This window comes from Coloeus monedula, assembly GCF_965178545.1.
Source record: "Coloeus monedula genome assembly, chromosome: 35".
NCBI classification, from domain to species: Eukaryota; Metazoa; Chordata; class Aves; order Passeriformes; family Corvidae; genus Coloeus; species Coloeus monedula.
This window is the reverse complement of record NC_138815.1, coordinates 2,969,094-2,990,855: the sequence shown is the minus strand read 5'-3', so window position 1 is coordinate 2,990,855 and position 21,762 is coordinate 2,969,094. Positions and strand designations below refer to the sequence as shown.

Sequence of the window (21,762 nt, the reverse complement as noted above, 5' to 3'; positions counted from 1 at the left end):
TTTGGGGGAAAAAATGGGGATTTGGGGGGAAAAAGGGGGATTTGGGACAAAAAGGGGGATTTGGGGGGAAAAGAGGGATTTTGGGGGAAAAAGGGGGAATTTGGGGGGGATTTGGGGGGATTTGGGGGTATTTGGGGCAAAAATGGGGATTTGGGGGGAAAAGAGGGATTTTGGGGGAAAAAGGGGGATTTGGGGGGATTTGGGGCAAAAGTGGGGATTTGGGGGGGGGAAAGGGGGGAATTTAAGGGGGGATTTGGGGGAAATTTGGGGATTTGGGGGAAATTTGGGGGATTTGGGGGAAGGGGGGATTTGGGGGATTTTAAGGGGGGATTTCGGGGGGGAATTGGGGGAAATTTGGGGGGATTTGGGGGAAAATGGGGATTTGGGGAGGGATTTTGGGGGAATTTAAAGGGGGATTTGGGGCAAAAAGGGGGATTTGGGGGGGAAAGGGGGGATTTTGGGCGGATTTTAAGGGGGTATTTGGGGGGGCTGGGGGCCATTTAGGGGGAATTTGGGATTTTTGGGGGGATTTAGGGGAAATTTGAGGGGATCTGGGGGCCTTTGGGGGGAATTTGGGAATTTTGGGGGGGATTTAGGGGGAATTTGCGAGTTTTGGGGGGGGATTTAGGGGGAATTTGGGATATTTTTGGGGGGATTTGGGAGTTTTGGGGGGGACTTGGGGGGGGGTTGGGATTTTTGGGGGGATTTAGGTGGGATTTTTGGGGGGATTTATGGGGAAATTGGGATTTTTTGGGGGAATTTGGGAGGATTTGGGGGGATTTAGGGGGAATTCGGGTTTTTTGGGGGGATTTAGGGGGAATTTGGGATTTTTGGGTGGATTTAGGTGGGATTTTTGGGGGGATTTAGGGGGAATTTGGGATTTTTTGGGGGAATTTGGGAGGATTTGGGGGGATTTAGGGGGAATTTGGGATTTTTGGGGGGATTTAGGTGGGATTTTTGGGGGGATTTAGGGGGAATTTGGGATTTTGGGGTGGTTCGAGGGGGGATTTGAGGGCCTTTGGGGGGAATTTGGGATTTTTGGTGGGGGGGATTTAGGGGGAATTTACGATTTTTGGGAGGTTTGGGGGGCATTTAGGGGGGATTTGGGATTTTTGGGGTGGTTCGAGGGGGGATTTGGCCGATTTCGGGGAGGATTTTAGGATTTTGGGGGGGGCTTTGGCCTCGAACTCAGATCTGAATTTTGGGGGCTTCGGGGGGAATTTGGGGTCGTTTCTCTTGGGGCTTTTTCAGGGCGGAGTTTTTGGGGTCGGGGCTCTCTGGGCCCCTCCCCGAACTCTCCCAAATTTCCCCAAATTCCCCCGAATTTCCCCCAAATCCCCCCCCAGGGCAGCTTCGTCTACGCCTTCGATGGGGTCCCGGCGCTGCTGGATGGGGGAGGGGTCCAGGGGGACCCCGCCCTGATCGGGGCCCTCTGCGGGGGGGGGTCCCAGCACAGCCTCAGCCTGGAGGCCAAGTCAGGTACGGGAACCCCAAAAACGCCCCCAAAACCGACTCGGGGACCCCAAAAACCCCCAAAAATCGACTCGGGAACCCCAAAAATGGACTCGGAGACCCCAAAACCCCCCAAAAATCGACTCGGGAACCCCAAAAATGGACTCGGAGACCCCAAAAACACCCAAAAATGGACTCGGGGACCCCAAAAATGGACTCGGGAACCCCAAAAATCGACTCGGAGACACCAAAAATGGATTCGGGGACCCCAAAACCACCCAAAAATCGACTCGGGAACCCCAAAAATGGACTCGGGGACCCCAAAACCACCCAAAAATCGACTCGGGAACCCCAAAAATCGACTCGGGGACCCCAAAAACCCCCAAAAATTGACTCGGGAACCCCAAAAATGGACTCGGGAACCCCAAAACCACCCAAAAATCGACTCGGGGACCCCAAAAATCAACTCGGGGACCCCAAAAACCCCCAAAAATCGACTCGGGGACCCCAAAAATCAACTCGGGGACCCCAAAAACCCCCAAAAATCGACTCGGGAACCCCAAAAATTGACTCGGGGACCCCAAAAACCCCAAAAAACGACTCGGGAACCCCAAAAATCGACTCGGGGACCCCAAAAACCCCCAAAAATCGACTCGGGAACCCCAAAAATCGACTCGGGGACCCCAAAAACCCCCAAAAATCGACTCGGGAACCCCAAAAATGGACTCGGGGACCCCAAAACCACCCAAAAATCGACTCGGGAACCCCAAAAATCGACTCGGGGACCCCAAAAACCCCCAAAAATTGACTCGGGAACCCCAAAAATCGACTCGGAGACACCAAAAATGGACTCGAGGACCCCAAAACCCCCCAAAAATCGACTCGGGAACCCCAAAAATCGACTCGGGGACCCCAAAAACCCCCCAAAATCGACTCGGGAACCCCAAAAATCGACTCGGGGACCCCAAAAATTGACTCGGGGACCCCAAAAACCCCCAAAAATGGACTCGGGAACCCCAAAAATGGACTCGGAGACACCAAAAATGGACTCGGAGACCCCAAAACCCCCCAAAAAATCGACTCGGGAACCCCAAAAATCGACTCGGGGACCCCAAAAACACCCAAAAATCGACTTGGGAACCCCAAAAATCCCCAAAAATCGACTCGGGAACCCCAAAAATCGACTCGGGGACCCCAAAAACCACCCAAAAATCGACTCGGGAACCCCAAAAATCGACTCGGGGACCCCAAAACCCCCAAAAAATCAAATCGGGGACCCCAAAAATGGACTCGGGAACCCCCAAAACCCCCAAAAATCGACTCGGGAACCCCAAAAATGGACTCGGGGACCCCAAAAACACCCAAAAATGGACTCGGGAACCCCAAAAATGGAGTCGGAGATACCAAAACCACCCAAAAATCGACTCGGGAACCCCAAAAATGGACTCGGAGACCCCAAAAACCCCCAAAAATGGACTCGGGGACCCCAAAAAAGCCCCCAAATCAGCCCCAAAATCCCATTTTTGGGGGTTTTTTGGTCAACGTTTTCCAGGACTTTTGGGGGAATTTTGGGGAATTTTGGGAGGAATTTTTGCGAATTTTTTGAATGAATTTTTTGAGGGAATTTTTGGGAATTTTGGGGGAATTTTGGGGGAATTTTTGCTAATTTTTGGGGAATTTGGGGGGGAATTTTTGGGAATTTTTTGGGAATTTTTGGGGATTTTTGCGAATTTTTTGAGGGAATTTTTTGAGGGAATTTTTGGGAATTTTGGGGGAATTTTGGGGGAATTTTGGGGGAATTTTTGCTAATTTTTGGGGAATTTGGGGGGGAATTTTTGGGGATTTTTGCGAATTTTTTGAGGGAATTTTTTGAGGGAATTTTTGGGAATTTTTGGGGAATTTTGGGGGAATTTTTGCTAATTTTGGGGGAATTTGGGGGGGAATTTTTGGGAATTTTTGGGGATTTTTGCGAATTTTTTGAGGGAATTTTTGGGAATTTTTGGGGAATTTTGGGGGAATTTTTGCTAATTTTGGGGGACTTTGGGAATTTTTGGGGAATTTTTGCTAATTTTGGGGGGAATTTTTGGGAATTTTTGCGAATTTTTTGAGGGAATTTTGGGGGATTTTTGGGGGAATTTTTGCAAATTTTGGGGGAATTTTGGGGGGAATTTTTGCGAATTTTTGGGGAATTTGGGGGAATTTTTGGGAATTCTTTGGGGAATTTTTTGAGGGAATTTTGGGGGAAATTTTGGGGAATTTTTGGGGGGAATTTTTGGGAATTTTAGGGGGGTTTTTTTATTATTGTTTTTTTAACTTTTTTTCCTTGGGAGTTTTGGGTTTTTTTCAATTTTTTTCCCCATTTTTGGGTTGTTTTCTTTTTTAATATTTTGGGGCTTTTTGGGCCGATTTGCTCCGGGTTTTTTTGGGATCGGATCCAAAATTTTTCGGGAATTTTTGGGAACTTTTTTCGGGAATTTTTAGGGTTTTTTGGGATTGGATCCAAAATTTTGGGGGATTTTTCGGGAATTTTTCGGGAATTTTTAGGGGTTTCTAAATCACTTTTTTCTTGGATTTTTTGCAGTTTTTTCCCCGTTTTTCCCCACTTTTCCCCCATTTCCGGCCCGATTTTCCCCGGGTTTTTTTTGGGATGGATCCAGGATTTTTTGGGAATTCTTTGGGAATTTTTGGGGGTTTTTTAATTAACTTTTTTAAAGTTTTTCTTGGATTTTTTGGGGGTTTTTTCCCATTTCCCCCCACTTTTCCCCCATTTCCGCCCCGATTTTCCCCGGGGGTTTTTTGGGATGAATCCAGGATTTTTTGGGAATTCTTTGGGGAATTCTTTTCGGGAATTTTTAGGGTTTTTTTTAAAGGTTTTTTTTTATTTTTTTGAGGTTTTTCCCCATTTTCCCCCACTTTTCCCCCATTTCCGACCCGATTTTCCCCGGGTTTTTTTTGGGATGAATCCAGGATTTTTTGGGAATTCCTTGGGAATTTTTAGGCGTTTTTTAAAGGGTTTTTTTTGATTTTTTGGTGCTTTTTTCCCCATTTCCCCCCACTTTTCCCCCATTTCCGGCCCGATTTTCCCCGGGTTTTTTTTGGGATGAATCCAGGATTTTTTGGGAATTCTTTGGGGAATTTTTTGCGGGAATTTTTAGGCGTTTTTTAAAGGTTTTTTTTGATTTTTTGAGGTTTTTTCCCCATTTCCGCCCATTTTTCCCCCATTTTCCCCCCGATTTTTTTCGGGCTTTTTTTGGGATTGGATCCAAATTTTTTCAGGAATTTTCGGGAATTTTTTTCAGGAATTTTTAGGCGTTTTTTAAAGGGTTTTTTTTTTATTTTTTGGTGTTTTTTTCCCCATTTCCCCCCACTTTTTCCCCATTTCCGCCCCGATTTTCCCCGGGGTTTTTTTTGGGATGAATCCAGGATTTTTTGGGAATTCCTTGGGAATTTTTAGGCGTTTTTTAAAGGGTTTTTTTTTTATTTTTTGGTGTTTTTTTCCCCATTTCCCCCCACTTTTTCCCCATTTCCGCCCCGATTTTCCCCGGGGTTTTTTTTGGGATGAATCCAGGATTTTTTGGGAATTCCTTGGGAATTTTTAGGCGTTTTTTTAAAGGTTTTTTTTTTATTTTTTGGTGGTTTTTTCCCCATTTCCCCCCACTTTTCCCCCATTTCCGGCCCGATTTTCCCCGGGTTTTTTTTGGGATGAATCCAGGGGTTTTTTGGGAATTCTCTGGGAATTCCCGGGCCCCTTTTCCCGGTGTTTTCCAGGGATTTTGGTGCTTTATTTCGAAGCCGACGGCGCCGAGCCCTGGGGCTTCAACGCCAGCGCGGAGCCGCGGCCCTGCCCCCCCCACTGCCCCTCCCCCACCCGCAGCCCCTCCCCCCCCGGCTGCCACTCGGTGAGGGGGGGTTTGGGGGGAAAAACCGGGAATTTGGGCAAAAAAAGGGAAAAAAACGGGGTTTGGGGGGAAAAACCGGGAATTTGGGCAAAAAAAACCCCAAAAAACGGGGTTTGGGGGGAAAAACCGGGAATTTGGGCAAAAAAAACCCCAAAAAACGGGGTTTGGGGGGAAAAACCGGGAATTTGGGCAAAAAAAACCCCAAAAAACGGGGTTTGGGGGGAAAAACCGGGAATTTGGGCAAAAAAAACCCCAAAAAACGGGGTTTGGGGGGAAAAACCGGGAATTTGGGCAAAAAAAACCCCAAAAAACGGGGTTTGGGGGGAAAAACCGGGAATTTGGGCAAAAAAAGGGAAAAAAGGGGATTTGGGGGGAAAAAAGGGGAATTTGGGCAAAAAAAGGAAAAAAAAGGGATTTGGGGGGAAAAAAGGGGAATTTGGGCAAAAAAAGGAAAAAAAGGGATTTGGGGGGAAAAAGGGGGAATTTGGGCAAAAAAAAACCCAAAAAACGGGGTTTGGGGGGAAAAACCGGGAATTTGGGCAAAAAAAGGGAAAAAAAGGGATTTGGGGGGAAAAAAGGGGAATTTGGGCAAAAAAAAACCTAAAAAACGGGGTTTGGGGGGAAAAACCGGGAATTTGGGGCAAAAAAAGGAAAAAAAAGGGATCTGGGGGGAAAAACCGGGAATTTGGGCAAAAAAAGGGGAAAAAAGGGATTTGAGGGGAAAAAAGGGGGAATTTGGGCAAAAAAAGGAAAAAAAGGGATTTGGGGGGAAAAAAGGGGAATTTGGGCAAAAAAAGGAAAAAAAGGGGATTTGGGGGAAAAAAGGGGAATTTGGGCAAAAAAAGGAAAAAAAAGGGATCTGGGGGGAAAAAAGGGGAATTTGGGCAAAAGAACCAAAAAACGGGGTTTTGGGGGGAAAAAAGGGGGAATTTGGGGAAAAACCCCGGGGTTTTGTGGGGAAAATTGGGAATTTTGGGGGGAAAAATGAGGAATTTGGGGAAAAAAAGAAAAAAAATGGGGTTTTGGGGGGAAAATGGGGGATTTGGGCAAAGAAAGAGAAAAAAAAGGGATTTTTGGGGGAAAAAAGGGGAATTTGGGGAAAAAAAAACAAAAAAGGGATTTTGGGGGGAAAAACCAGGAATTTGGGAAAAAAAAAAAAACAAACGGGGGTTTGGGGGGAAAAACAGGGAATTTGGGGAAAAAAAATGGGATTTTGGGGGGGAAAATTGGGGAATTTGGGCAAAAAAACCCCCGGGGTTTTGTGGGGAAAATCAGGATTTTTGGGGGGAAAATGGGGAATTTGGGCAAAAACAAAAAAACCAATGGGGTTTTGGGGGGAAAAATGGGGAATTGGGAGAAAAAAATGGGATTTTGAGGGGGGAAATTGGGATTTTTGGGGCAAAAAAAAGGATTTTTGGGGAGAGAAAAACGGGGAATTTGGGGAAAAAAAGAAAACCAGGATTTTGGGGGGAAAAACGGGGAATTTGGGGAAAAAAAAAAAAAAAGAAAAGGGGTTTTGGGGGAAAAAAGGGGAATTTGGGGGGAAAAAAAAGGGGTTTTGGGGGGGAAATTGGGGATTTAGGGGGGAAAATGGGGATTTTGGGTCAAAAATGGGGAATTCGGGCCAAAAAAATGGAATTCTGGGGAGGGGGAAATTGGGATTTTGGGGGGGAAATTGGGGATTTTGGGAAAAAACAAAAAAACCAATGGGTTTTGGGGGGAAAATGGGCAATCTGGGGGGAAAAAAACAAAAATGGGGTTTTGGGGGGAAATTGGGGAATTTGAGCAAAAAAACATGGGATTTTGGGGGGGGAAATGGGGAATTTGGGGGAAAAAAAAGGGATTTTGGGGGGGAAATCGGGATTTTTGGGAAAAAAAACCCCAGGATTTTGTGGGGAGAATGGGCAATTTTGGGGGGAAATTGGGGGTTTTTGGGGTGGAAATTGGGGATTTTTGGGGGGTTTTAAGGGGACTTCTGGGGGAAAATTGGGATTTTTGGTGGAGAAATTGGGGATTTTGGGGGGAAAAAATTGGAATTTTGGGGGTTTGAAGATGATTTGGGAGGGAAATTTGGGGAGAAAATTGGGGATTTTGGGGGCAGAGAATTGGGATTTTTGGGGGGAAAATTGGGGGGGGGGGGTTGGGGGATATTTTGGGGAGAAATTTGGGGGGATTTGGGGGCAAATTTGGGGCTCTTGGAGCCCAAAATTTCCGGGGAATTTTGGGGGTTTTTTTGTTTTTTTTTTGGGGGGGGGGGGAGGGGAATTTCTGGCGAATTTGGGATTTTTTGGGGGGGATTTTTGGGGGGGTCCTGACCCTTTCCTGACCCCTCCCCAGGCCGGGGGGGGCTGCGAGTGCCCCGAGGGTTTTGGGGGTCCCAACTGCTCCTCCCCCCTGGGGCCCGGCTCCATCGTCTGGGAGCCGCTGGTGGCCGACACCCCCGAGGACGTGAGTGACCCAAAACCCCCCAAATCCACCCCAAAATCCGCCCCAGAATACCCCAAAACCCCCCGAGGACGTGAGTGACCCAAAACCCCCCAAATCCACCCCAAAATCCACCCCAAAATCTGCCCCAGAATACCCCAAAACCCCCCGAGGATGTGAGTGACACAAAACCCCCCAAATCCACCCCAAAATCCCCCAAATCCACCCCAAAATCCACCCCGAAATACCCCAAAACCCCCCGAGGATGTGAGTGACCCAAAACCCCCCAAATCCACCCCAAAATCCACCCCAAAATCCGCCCCAACCCCCCGAGGATGTGAGTGACCCAAAACCCCCCAAATCCACCCCAAAATCCCCCAAATCCACCCCAAAATCCACCCCGAAATCCGCCCCAAAACCCCCCGAGGACGTGAGTGACCCAGAACCCCCCAAATCCACCCCAAAATCCACCCCAAAATACCCCAAAAACCCCGAGGATGTGAGTGACCCAAAACCCCCCAAATCCACCCCAAAATCCACCCCAAATCCACCCCAAATCCACCCCAACCCCCTGAGGATGTGAGTGACCCAAAACCCCCCAAATCCACCCCAAAATCCACCCCAGAATACCCCAAAACCCCCCGAGGATGTGAGTGACACAAAACCCCCCAAATCCACCCCAAAATCCACCCCGAAATCCCCCAAAACCCCCCGAGGATGTGAGTGACCCAGAACCCCCCAAATCCACCCCAAAATCCGCCCCAGAATACCCCAAAACCCCCCGAGGATGTGAGTGACCCAAAACCCCCCAAATCCACCCCAAAATCCGCCCCAGAATACCCCAAAACCCCCCGAGGATGTGAGTGACCCAAAACCCCCCAAATCCACCCCAAAATCCACCCCGAAATACCCCAAAAATCCGCTCAAACCCTCCCAAATTTCCCCAAACCTCCACAAATTCCCCAAATTTCTCCCAAAATCCCCCCAAACCTCCTCAAATCACCCCAAAATCCCCCAAGAATCCCAAAAAATCCCCTTTAAATCCCCCCTAACCCCCCCAAACCTCCCCAAATTCCCCGGATTTTTCCCCAACCCCCCCCAAACCCCCTCAAATCCCCCAAATCCACCCCAAAACCCCCCCAAACCTCCCCAAATCCCCAAATTTCTCCCCAAATCCCCCCCAAACCCCCTCAGACCATCCCAAATCCCCCCAAAATCCCCCCAAATCCCCTTTAAACCCCCCCAAACCTCCCCAAATCCCCCCCAATTTCTCCCCAAATGCCCCCAAAATCCCCCCCAAACCCCCTCAAATCCCCCAAAAAATCCCCTTTAAATCCCCCCTGTGCCCCCAAACCTCCCCAAATTCCCCGGAATTTTCCCCAAACCCCCTCAAATCCCCCCCAAATCCCCTTTAAACCCCCCCAAACCTCCCCAAATTCCCTGGATTTCTCCCCAAACCCTCTCAGACCATCCCCAAATCCCCCCAAAATCCCAAAAAATCCCCTTTAAATCCCCCCTAACCCCCCCAGACCTCCCCGAATTCCCCGGATTTTTCCCCAACCCCCCCCCAAAACCCCCTCAAATCCCCCCAAAATCCCCTTTAAACCCCCCAAACCTCCCCAAATCCCCCCAAATTTCCCCCCAAACCCCCTCAGACCATCCCAAAATCCCCCCAAATCCCATTCAATTGCCCCCAAACCTCCCCAAATCCCCCCAAATTTCCCCCCAAACCCCTTCAGACCATCCCAAAATCCCCCCAAATCCCGTTCAATCGCCCCCAAACCTCCCCAAATCCCCCCAAATTTCCCCTCAAACCCCCTCAGACCATCCCAAAATCCCCCCAAATCCCGTTCAATCGCCCCCAAACCTCCCCAAATCCCCCCAAATTTCCCCCAAATCCGCCCAGGACTCCCCGAGCCGCTTCCTGCGCCGCCTGGGGCACAGCCTCCTGCGGGGTCCCAACGAGACCCTCTGGCTCTTCGGGGGGCTCAGCCTGGCCCAGGGGCTACTGGCCAGCGTCTACAGGTGAGTGGCGACCCCAAAACCACCCCAAAATCCCCCCAAAACCTGACCCAAAATCCCCCTAAAAACGCCCCAAAATCTGACCTGAAAATACCCCAAAATATGACCCCAAACACCCCCAAAATCTTCCTCAAATCCTCCCCAAATCCCTTCAAAATCCCCTTAAAAACGCCCCCAAATCTGACCCGAAAATACCTCAAAATGTGACCCAAAACCGCCCCAAAATCCCCCCAAAATCTGCCCCAAATCCCCTCAAAATCCTCCTAAAAATGCCCCAAAATCTGCCCCAAATCCCCCCCAAAACGCCCCAAAATCCCCCTAAAAAGGCCCCAAAATCTGACCCGAAACTCCCAAATTCCCCCCAAAACCCCCCGAATTCCCCCCAAAACCCCCGAATTCACCCCAAAACCCCCAAACTCACCCCAAAACTCCCGAATTTCCCCCAAAACACCAAAATCTGCCCCCAAACCCCCAAACTCCCCCAAAATCCCCGAATTCCACCCAAAACCCCCGAACTTCCCCCAAACCCCCCCAAACTGACCCCAAACCCCCCGAATTCCCCCCAAAATGCCAAATCTGCCCAAACCCCCCCAAACTGACCCCAAACCCCCCCAATTCACCCCAAAACCCCCAAACTTCCCCCAAACCCCCCCGAACTGACCCCAAACCCCCTGAATTCCCCCCAAAACCCCAAATCTGCCCAAACCCCCCCAAACTGACCCCAAACCCCCCGAATTCCCCCCAAAACCCCAAATCTGCCCAAATCCCCCCGAACTGACCCCAAACCCCCCGAATTCCCCCCAAAACCCCAAATCTGACCCAAACCCCCCCAAACTGACCCCAAAACCCCCAAATCTGCCCCAAACTCCCCCGAACTCACCCAAAACCCCCCGAATTTCCCCCAAATCCCCCTGAATTTCCCCCAAACCCCCCCAAACTGACCCCAAACCCCCCCAAATTTCCCCCAAAACCCCCGAATCCCCCCCAAACCGCCCCGAACTGACCCCAAAACCCCCGAATTGCCCCCAAAACTCCCAAATTCCCCCCAAACCTCCCAAATTCCCCCCAAACCGCCCCGAACTGACCCCAAAACCCCCCGAATTCCCCCAAAACCCCCAAATCCCCCCAAAACCCCCTGAATTTCCCCCAAACCCCCCGAATTCCCCCCAAAACTCCCAAATTCCCCCCAAACCGCCCCAAACTGACCCCAAACCCCCCGAATTCCCCCCCAAATTCCCCCCAAACCGCCCCGAACTGACCCCAAACCCCCCGAATTCCCCCCAAAACTCCCAAATTCCCCCCAAACCGCCCCAAACTGACCCCAAACCCCCCGAATTCCCCCAAACCTCCCAAATTCCCCCCAAACCGCCCCGAACTGACCCCAAAACCCCCTGAATTTCCCCCAAACCCCCCGAATTCCCCCAAACCTCCCAAATTCCCCCCAAACCGCCCCGAACTGACCCCAAAACCCCCCGAATTTCCCCCAAAACCCCCGAATCCCCCCAAAACCCCCCGAATTTCCCCCAAAACCCCCGAACTGACCCCAAAACCCCCAAATCTGCCCCAAACCCCCCCGAACTCACCCAAAACCCCCCGAATTTCCCCCAAATCCCCCTGAATTTCCCCCAAACCGCCCCGAACTGACCCCAAACCACCCGAATTCCCCCAAAACCCCCAAATACCCCCAAAACCCCCTGAATTTCCCCCAAACCCCCCGAATTCCCCCCAAAAGTCCCAAATTCCCCCCAAACCCCCCCAAACTTCCCCCAAACCCCCCCGAATTTCCCCCAAACCACCCAAATTCCCCCCAAAACCTCCCAAATTCCCCCGAAACCGCCCTGAACTGACCCCAAAACCCCCCGAATCCCCCCAAAACGGCCGCAGGTTCTCGCTCCGGGACGGCCGCTGGACGCAGGTGCTGGCGGGGGAGGGGCAGGGCGGCCCCGGCCCCTCCCCCCGGTACCTGCACGCGGCCACGGCGCTGCCGGGGGGAGGGGCCCTGCTGCTCGTGGGGGGCCTCACCTGGGCGGGCGTGGCCGCCGACACCTGGCTGCTCAACCTCAGCTCGCTGCACTGGAGGCGCCTGCAGGTGAGCCCCAAATCGGCCCAGATTCACCCCAAAATCGGCCCAGATTCACCCCAAAATCGGCCCCAAAATCAGCCCAAATTCACCCCAAAATCAGCCCCAAAATCGGCCCAAAATCACCCCAAAATCAGCCCAAAATCGGCACAAAATTCACCCCAAAATCAGCCCAAATTCACCCCAAAATTCACCTGAAATTCACCCCAAAATCGGCCCAAGATCAGCCCAAAATTGGCCCAAATTCACCCCAAAATTCAGCCCAAATTCACCCCAAAATTCACCCCAAAATCAGCCCCAAATCGGCCCAAATTCAGCCCAAAATTCCCCTGGGAAGCCCAAGCTGGGCCCAGCCTCACCTGGGCGGGCGTGGCCGCCGACACCTGGCTGCTCAACCTCAGCTCGCTGCACTGGAGGCGCCTGCAGGTGAGCCCCAAACCGGCCCAGATTCACCCCAAAATCGGCCCAGATTCACCCCAAAATCGGCCCCAAATCGGCACAAAATTCACCCCAAAATCGGCCCAAAATCAGCCCAAAATCGGCCCAAAATCGGCACAAAATTCACCCCAAAATCGGCCCCAAAATCGGCCCAAATTCACCCCAAAATTCACCTGGAAATCGGCCCAAAATCGGCCCAAAATTCACCCCAAAATCGGCCCAGATTCACCCCAAAATCGGCCCAAAATCGGCCCAGATTCACCCCAAATTCACCCCAAAATCAGCCCCAAATCGGCCCAAATTCAGCCCAAAATTCCCCTGGGAAGCCCAAGCTGGGCCCAGCCTCACCTGGGCGGGCGTGGCCGCCGACACCTGGCTGCTCAACCTCAGCTCGCTGCACTGGAGGCGCCTGCAGGTGAGCCCCAAACCGGCCCAGATTCACCCCAAAATCGGCCCAAAATCGGCACAAAATTCACCCCAAAATCGGCCCAAAATCAGCCCCAAATCGGCCCAAATTCAGCCCAAAATTCCCCTGGGAAGCCCAAGCTGGGCCCAGCCTCACCTGGGCGGGCGTGGCCGCCGACACCTGGCTGCTCAACCTCAGCTCGCTGCACTGGAGGCGCCTGCAGGTGAGCCCCAAACCGGCCCAGATTCACCCCAAAATCGGCCCAGATTCACCCCAAAATCGGCCCAGATTCACCCCAAAATCGGCACAAAATTCACCCCAAAATCAGCCCCAAATCGGCCCAAAATCAGCCCAAAATCAGCCCAAAATCAGCCCCAAAATCGGCCCAAATTCACCCCAAAATCGGCCCAGATTCACCCCAAAATCGGCACAAAATCGGCACAAAATTCACCCCAAAATCAGCCCAAAATCGGCCCAAAATCAGCCCAAAATCAGCCCAGATTCACCCCAAAATTCACCTGGAAATTGGCCCAAAATCAGCCCCAAAATCAGCCCAAAATCGGCCCAAAATCGGCACAAAATTCACCCCAAAATCAGCCCCAAATCGGCCCAAATTCAGCCCCAAATCAGCCCAAAATCGGCACAAAATCGGCCCAAATTCACCCCAAAATCAGCCCCAAAATCGGCCCAAAATCACCCCAAAATCAGCCCAAAATCGGCCCGAAATCGGCACAAAATTCACCCCAAAATCAGCCCAAATTCACCCCAAAATTCACCTGAAATTCACCCCAAAATCGGCCCAAGATCAGCCCCAAATTGGCCCAAATTCACCCCAAAATTCAGCCCCAAATTCACCCCAAAATTCACCCCAAAATCAGCCCCAAATCGGCCCAAATTCAGCCCAAAATTCCCCTGGGAAGCCCAAGCTGGGCCCAGCCTCACCTGGGCGGGCGTGGCCGCCGACACCTGGCTGCTCAACCTCAGCTCGCTGCACTGGAGGCGCCTGCAGGTGAGCCCCAAACCGGCCCAGATTCACCCCAAAATCGGCCCAGATTCACCCCAAAATCGGCCCAAAATCGGCACAAAATTGGCACAAAATTCATCCCAAAATCAGCCCAAAATCAGCACAAAATTCACCCCAAAATCAGCCCAAATTCACCCCAAAATTCACCTGAAATTCACCCCAAAATCGGCCCAAGATCAGCCCCAAATCGGCCCAAATTCAGCCCCAAATCAGCCCAAAATCGGCACAAAATCGGCCCAAATTCACCCCAAAATCAGCCCCAAAATCGGCCCAAAATCACCCCAAAATCAGCCCAAAATCGGCCCGAAATCGGCACAAAATTCACCCCAAAATCAGCCCAAATTCACCCCAAAATTCACCTGAAATTCACCCCAAAAACGGCCCAAGATCAGCCCCAAATTGGCCCAAATTCACCCCAAAATCGGCCCAGATTCACCCCAAAATCGGCCCAGATTCACCCCAAAATTGGCACAAAATCGGCACAAAATTCACCCCAAAATCAGCCCCAAATCGGCCCAAATTCAGCCCAAAATTCCCCTGGGAAGCCCAAGCTGGGCCCAGCCTCACCTGGGCGGGCGTGGCCGCCGACACCTGGCTGCTCAACCTCAGCTCGCTGCACTGGAGGCGCCTGCAGGTGAGCCCCAAACCGGCCCAGATTCACCCCAAAATCGGCCCAGATTCACCCCAAAATCGGCCCAGATTCACCCCAAAATTCACCCCAAAATCAGCCCCAAAATCGGCCCAAATTCACCCCAAAATTGGCCCAAATTCACCCCAAAACTCACCTGAAATTCACCCCAAATTCACCCCAAAATTCAGCCCAAATTCACCCCAAAATTGGCCCCAAAATCAGCCCCAAATCGGCCCAAATTCAGCCCAAAATTCCCCTGGGAAGCCCAAGCTGGGCCCAGCCTCACCTGGGCGGGCGTGGCCGCCGACACCTGGCTGCTCAACCTCAGCTCGCTGCACTGGAGGCGCCTGCAGGTGAGCCCCAAACCGGCCCAGATTCACCCCAAAATCGGCCCAGATTCACCCCAAAATCGGCCCAGATTCACCCCAAAATCGGCCCAAAATCGGCACAAAATTCATCCCAAAATCAGCCCAAATTCACCCCAAAATTCACCTGAAATTCACCCCAAAATCGGCCCAAAACTCACCTGAAATTCACCTGGAAATCGGCCCAAAATCGGCCCAAAATCAGCCCCAAAATCGGCCCAAATTCACCCCAAATTCACCCCAAAATCAGCCCCAAATCGGCCCAAATTCAGCCCAAAATTCCCCTGGGAAGCCCAAGCTGGGCCCAGCCTCACCTGGGCGGGCGTGGCCGCCGACACCTGGCTGCTCAACCTCAGCTCGCTGCACTGGAGGCGCCTGCAGGTGAGCCCCAAACCGGCCCAGATTCACCCCAAAATCGGCCCAAAATCACCCCAAAATCAGCCCAAAATCAGCCCGAAATCGGCACAAAATTCACCCCAAAATCAGCCCAAATTCACCCCAAAATTCACCTGAAATTCACCCCAAAATCGGCCCAAGATCAGCCCAAAATTGGCCCAAATTCACCCCAAAATTCAGCCCAAATTCACCCCAAAATTCACCCCAAAATCAGCCCCAAATCGGCCCAAATTCAGCCCAAAATTCCCCTGGGAAGCCCAAGCTGGGCCCAGCCTCACCTGGGCGGGCGTGGCCGCCGACACCTGGCTGCTCAACCTCAGCTCGCTGCACTGGAGGCGCCTGCAGGTGAGCCCCAAACCGGCCCAGATTCACCCCAAAATCGGCCCCAAACCGGCCCAGATTCACCCCAAAATCGGCCCAGATTCACCCCAAAATCGGCCCAAAATCGGCCCAGATTCACCCCAAAATCGGCCCCAAAATCGGCCCAAATTCACCCCAAAATTCACCTGGAAATCGGCCCAAAATCGGCCCAAAATTCACCCCAAAATCGGCCCTTGATTCACCCCAAAATCGGCCCAGATTCACCCCAAAATCGGCCCAAAATTCACCCCAAAATCGGCCCAGATTCACCCCAAAATCGGCACAAAATTCACCCCAAAATCGGCCCAAAATCGGCCCAAAATTCAGCTGAAATTCACCTGGAAATCGGCCATAATCGGCCCAAATTCACCCCAAAATCGGCCCAAATTCACCCCAAAATTCAGCCCAAAATCGGCACAAAATTCACCCCAAAATCGGCCCAAAATCAGCACAAAATTCACCCCAAAATCAGCCCAAAATCAGCCCAAATTCACCCCAAATTCAGCCCAAAACTCACCTGAAATCCACCCGGAAATTGGCCCAAAATCAGCCCCAAAATCAGCCCAAAATCAGCCCCCAAATCGGCCCAAATTCACACCAAATTCACCCCAAAATCAGCCCAAAATCGGCCCAAATTCACCCCAAAATCAGCCCAAAATTGGCACAAAATTCACCCTAAAATCAGCCCAAAATCGGCCTAAATTCACCCCAAAATCGGCCCAGATTCACCCCAAAATCGGCACAAAATTCACCCCAAAATCGGCCCAAATTCACCCCAAAATCAGCCCAAATTCACCCCAAAATTCACCCCAAAATCGGCCCAGATTCACCCCAAATTCACCCCAAAATCGGCCCCAAAATCGGCCCAAAATCAGCCCCAAATTGGCCCAAAATGCACCCCAAAATTTACCTGAAATTAATCTGGAAATCAGCCCAAAATCGGCCCAAATTCACCCCAAATTCACCCCAAAATTCAGCTGAAATTCACCTGGAAATCAGCCCCAAATCAGCCCCAAATTGGCCCAAATTCACCTGAAATTCACCCCAAAATCGGCCCCAAATTCACCCCAAAATCGGCCCAAATTCACCCCAAAATCAGCCCCAAATCGGCCCAAATTCAGCCCAAAATTGGCCCAAATTCAGCTGAAATTCAGCCCAGAACCCCCAAATTTATCCCCAAAATTCACCTGAAATTCCGGGCTCCCGATCCCGAATTTTGGGCTCCCGATCCCGAATTTTGGGCTCCCAATCCCGAATTCCGGCTCCCGATCCCAAATTTCAGGTCCCGATCCCAAATTTTGGGGTCCCAATCCCAAATTTCAGGTCCCAATCCCGAATTTTGGGCTCCCAATCCCAATTTTGGGCTCCCGATCCCGAATTTTGGGCTCCCGATCCCGAATTTTGGGCTCCCAATCCCAATTTTGGGCTCCCGATCCCGAATTTTGGGCTCCCGATCCCAATTTCGGGCTCCCGATCCTGAATTTTGGGTTCCCGATCCTGAATTTTGGGCTCCCGATCCCAATTCCGGGCTCCCGATCCCGAATTTTGGGCTCCCGATCCCGAATTTTGGGCTCCCGATCCCAATTCCGGGCTCCCGATCCCGAATTTTGGGCTCCCGATCCCGAATTTTGGGCTCCCGATCCTGAATTCCGGGCTCCCAATCCCAATTTTGGGCTCCCAATCCCAATTTTGGGCTCCCAATCCTGAATTCCGGGCTCCCAATCCCAATTTTGGGCTCCCAATCCCAATTTCTGGCTCCCAATCCTGAATTCTGGGCTCCCGATCCCGAATTTTGGGCTCCCGATCCTGAATTTTGGTGTCCCAATCCCGAATTTTGGTGTCCCGATCCCGAATTTTGGTGTCCCGATCCCGAATTTTGGGCTCCCAATCCCAATTCCGGGCTCCCAATCCCAATTCCGGGCTCCCGATCCCGAATTCCGGGCTCCCAATCCCGAATTTTGGGCTCCCAATCCCAATTTCCGGGCTCCCGATCCCGAATTTTGGGCTCCCGATCCCAATTTCGTGCTCCCGATCCCGAATTTTGGGCTCCCAATCCCGAATTTTGGGCTCCCGATCCCGAATTCCGGGCTCCCAATCCCAATTCCGGGCTCCCGATCCCGAATTCCGGGCTCCCGATCCCGAATTTTGGGCTCCCAATCCCAATTTTGGGCTCCCGATCCTGAATTTTGGGCTCCCGATCCCGAATTTTGGGCTCCCGATCCCAATTTCTGGCTCCCGATCCCAAATTTCAGCTCCCGATCCCGAATTTTGGGCTCCCGATCCCAATTTCGGGCTCCCGATCCTGAATTTTGGGCTCCCGATCCCGAATTTTGGGCTCCCGATCCCAATTCCGGGCTCCCGATCCCGAATTTTGGGCTCCCGATCCCGAATTTTGGGCTCCCGATCCTGAATTCCGGGCTCCCAATCCCAATTTTGGGCTCCCAATCCCAATTTTGGGCTCCCAATCCTGAATTCCGGGCTCCCAATCCCAATTCCGGGCTCCCGATCCCGAATTTTGGGCTCCCAATCCCAATTCCGGGCTCCCAATCCCAATTCCGGGCTCCCGATCCCGAATTTTGGGCTCCCAATCCCAATTTCTGGCTCCCGATCCCGAATTTTGGGCTCCCAATCCCAATTCCGGGCTCCCAATCCCAATTCCGGGCTCCCAATCCCGAATTTTGGGCTCCCGATCCCGAATTTTGGGCTCCCAATCCCAATTTTGGGCTCCCGATCCTGAATTCCGGGCTCCCAATCCCAATTTTGGGCTCCCAATCCCAATTTTGGGCTCCCAATCCCAATTTCTGGCTCCCAATCCTGAATTCTGGGCTCCCGATCCCGAATTTTGGGCTCCTGATCCTGAATTTTGGGCTCCCAATCCCAATTTTGGGCTCCCGATCCCGAATTTTGGGCTCCCGATCCCGAATTTTGGGCTCCCAATCCCAATTTTGGGCTCCCGATCCCGAATTTTGGGCTCCCGATCCCGAATTTTGGGCTCCCGATCCCGAATTCCGGGCTCCCGATCCCGAATTTTGGGCTCCCAATCCCAATTTTGGGCTCCCGATCCTGAATTTTGGGCTCCCGATCCCGAATTTTGGGCTCCCGATCCCAATTCCGGGCTCCCGATCCCGAATTTTGGGCTCCCGATCCCGAATTTTGGGCTCCCGATCCTGAATTCCGGGCTCCCAATCCCAATTTTGGGCTCCCAATCCCAATTTTGGGCTCCCAATCCTGAATTCCGGGCTCCCAATCCCAATTCCGGGCTCCCGATCCCGAATTTTGGGCTCCCAATCCCAATTCCGGGCTCCCAATCCCGAATTTTGGGCTCCCGATCCCGAATTTTGGGCTCCCAATCCCAATTTTGGGCTCCCGATCCTGAATTCCGGGCTCCCGATCCCAATTTTGGGCTCCCAATCCCAATTTCTGGCTCCCAATCCTGAATTCTGGGCTCCCGATCCCGAATTTTGGGCTCCCGATCCTGAATTTTGGTGTCCCAATCCCGAATTTTGGTGTCCCGATCCCGAATTTTGGTGTCCCGATCCCGAATTTTGGGCTCCCAATCCCAATTCCGGGCTCCCAATCCCAATTCCGGGCTCCCGATCCCGAATTCCGGGCTCCCGATCCCGAATTTTGGGCTCCCAATCCCAATTCCGGGCTCCCGATCCCGAATTCCGGGCTCCCGATCCCGAATTTTGGGCTCCCGATCCCGAATTCCGGGCTCCCGATCCCGAATTTTGGGCTCCCAATCCCAATTTCGTGCTCCCGATCCCGAATTTTGGGCTCCCAATCCCAATTCCGGGCTCCCGATCCCGAATTTTGGGCTCCCAATCCCAATTCCGGGCTCCCGATCCCGAATTTTGGGCTCCCAATCCCGAATTTTGGGCTCCCGATCCCGAATTCCGGGCTCCCGATGCCGAATTTTGGGCTCCCGATCCCAATTTCCGGGCTCCCAATCCCAATTCCGGGCTCCCGATCCCGAATTTTGGGCTCCCGATCCCGAATTTTGGGCTCCCGATCCCGAATTCCGGCTGCTGACCGCCCCGCTCCGCCCCCTCCCGCAGGCGCCGCAGGTTCCGGCCGTGGCCGGGCACTCGCTGACCGCGGGGGGGTCCCGGGGGGTCTTTTTGGTGGGGGGCTTCTCCCCCCAGAACGGCTTCAACACCGAGCTGCTCATCTTCGACCCCGCCTCCGAAACGTGGGGGGTGGGCGTCCAGGCCGGGACCCCCCCCACAGGTAACGACACCCCTCCCCCCCTCCCAAAAAACCCCCCAAACCTCCCCGAAATGACCCCAAAAACGCCCCCCCCCCCGAAATGAGGCCAAACCCCCCCGAAATGAGCCCAAAATGATCCCAAACCCGCCCAAAATGAGGCCAAACCCCCCCCGAAATGGGGCCAAACCCGCCTGAAATGAGCCCAAAATGATCCCAAAAACGCCCCCCCCCCCCGAAATGAGGCCAAAATGATCCCAACCCCCCCCGAAATGAGGCCAAAATGATCCCAAACCTCCCCAAAATGAGGCCAAAATGAGCCCAAATGACCCCAAATGATCCCAACCCCCCCCTAAATGAGGTCAAAATGGACCAAAATGAGCCCAAACCTCCCCGAAATGAGGCCAAACCCCCCCAAAATGAGCCCAAAATGAGCCCAAACCCCCCCGAAATGAGCCCAAACCCCCCCAAAATGAGGCCAAACCCGCCCGAAATGAGGCCAAACCCGCCTGAAATGAACCCAAAATGAGCCCAAATGACCCAAAATGAGGCCAAACCCCCCTGAAATGACCCCAAACCAAAATGAGCCCAAACCCACCTGAATTGAGCCCAAAATGAGCCCAAATGACCCAAAATGAGCCTAAAGCCCCCTGAAATGACCCAAACCCCTCCTGAATCCCCGCAAAATGACCCCAAAGGCCCTGAACTGACCCAAAACCCCCTGAAATGACCCCAAACCCCCCTGAATTGACCCCAAATGACCCCAAAGCCCCCTGGAATGACCCCAAATGACCCCAAATCTCCCCAAAATGACCCAAAGCCCCCCTGAAATGACCCAAACTCCTCCTGAATCCCCCCAAAATGACCCAAATCCCCCCTGAATTGACCCCAAATGACCCCGGAGCTCCCTCAAATGACCCCAAATGACCCCAATTCCCCCTCAAATGACCCCAAGCCCCCCAAAATGACCCAAATCCCCCCTGAATTGACCCCAAATGACCCCGGAGCTCCCTCAAATGACCCCAAATGACCCCAAAGCCCCCCAAAATGACCCCAAAGCCCCCCTGAAATGACCCAAACTCCTCCTGAATCCCCCCAAAATCACCCCAAACCCCCCTGAAATGATTCCAAATGACCCCGGAGCTCCCTCAAATGACCCCAGATGACCCCAAGCCCCCCAAAATGACCCCAAATGACCCCAAACCCCCCTGAAATGACCCCAAATAACCCCGAATCCCCCCAAAATGACCCCAAACCCCCCTGAAACGACCCCAAGCCCCCCTGAAGTGACCCCAAATGACCCCGGAGCTCCCTCAAATGACCCCAAATGACCCAAAGCCCCCCTGAAACGACCCAAACTCCTCCTGAATCCCCCCAAAATCACCCCAAAGCCCCCTGAACTGACCCCAAATGACCCCAAAGCCTCCCAAAATGACCCAAAGCCCCCCTGAAACGACCCAAAGCCCCCCTGAAATGATCCCAAATGCCCCCAAACCCCCCTGAAATGACCCAAAGCCCCCTGAAATGACCCAAAGCCCCCCTGAAATGACCCCAAATGCCCCCAAACCCCCCCAAAATGACCCAAACCCCCCTGAAACGACCCAAAGCCCCCCTGAAATGACCCCAAATGCCCCCAAACCCCTCTGAAATGACCCAAACCCCCCTGAAATGACTCCAAATTACCCCAAATCCCCCCAAAATGACCCAAAGCCCCCCTGAAATGATCCCAAATGCCCCCAAACCCCCCTGAAATGACCCAAGGCCCCCCTGAAATGACCCAAACTCCTCCTGAATCCCCCCAAAATCACCCCAAAGCCCCCTGAAATGACCCCAAATGACCCCAAAGCCCCCCAAAATGAACCCAAGCCCCCCTGAAGTGACCCCAAATGACCCCGGAGCTCCCTCAAATGACCCCAAATGACCCCAAATCCCCCCAAAATGACCCCAAACCCCCCTGAAACGACCCAAAGCCCCCCGAAATGATCCCAAATGCCCCCAAACCCCCCTGAAATGCCCCCAAAGCCCCCCTCAAATGACCCTGAATGACCCCAAGCCCCCC

At 52.6% G+C, this 21,762-nt stretch overlaps 2 protein-coding genes across 2 annotated transcripts in view; one reads left to right on the top strand and one right to left on the bottom strand.

The window, feature by feature from the left end:
- Positions 1–3,908, bottom strand: part of TMEM147 (transmembrane protein 147) — a 112,561-nt gene extending 108,653 nt beyond the window's left edge. Inside the window, exon 1 of the mRNA XM_082299948.1 lies at positions 3,896–3,908. The gene's annotated coding sequence lies outside the window, so the exon portion shown is untranslated. The remainder of the gene's footprint in view (positions 1–3,895) is intronic.
- The window catches only part of MEGF8 (multiple EGF like domains 8), a gene marked incomplete at both ends in the record, with an annotated part of 109,719 nt that overhangs the window by 49,187 nt on the left and 38,770 nt on the right, over positions 1–21,762 (top strand). Inside the window, 6 exons of the mRNA XM_082299902.1 lie at positions 1,347–1,479; positions 5,221–5,351; positions 7,689–7,799; positions 9,682–9,800; positions 11,682–11,886; positions 19,556–19,727. Of these exons, the coding sequence (XP_082156028.1) occupies positions 1,347–1,479; positions 5,221–5,351; positions 7,689–7,799; positions 9,682–9,800; positions 11,682–11,886; positions 19,556–19,727 (871 nt within the window). The remainder of the gene's footprint in view (positions 1–1,346; positions 1,480–5,220; positions 5,352–7,688; positions 7,800–9,681; positions 9,801–11,681; positions 11,887–19,555; positions 19,728–21,762) is intronic.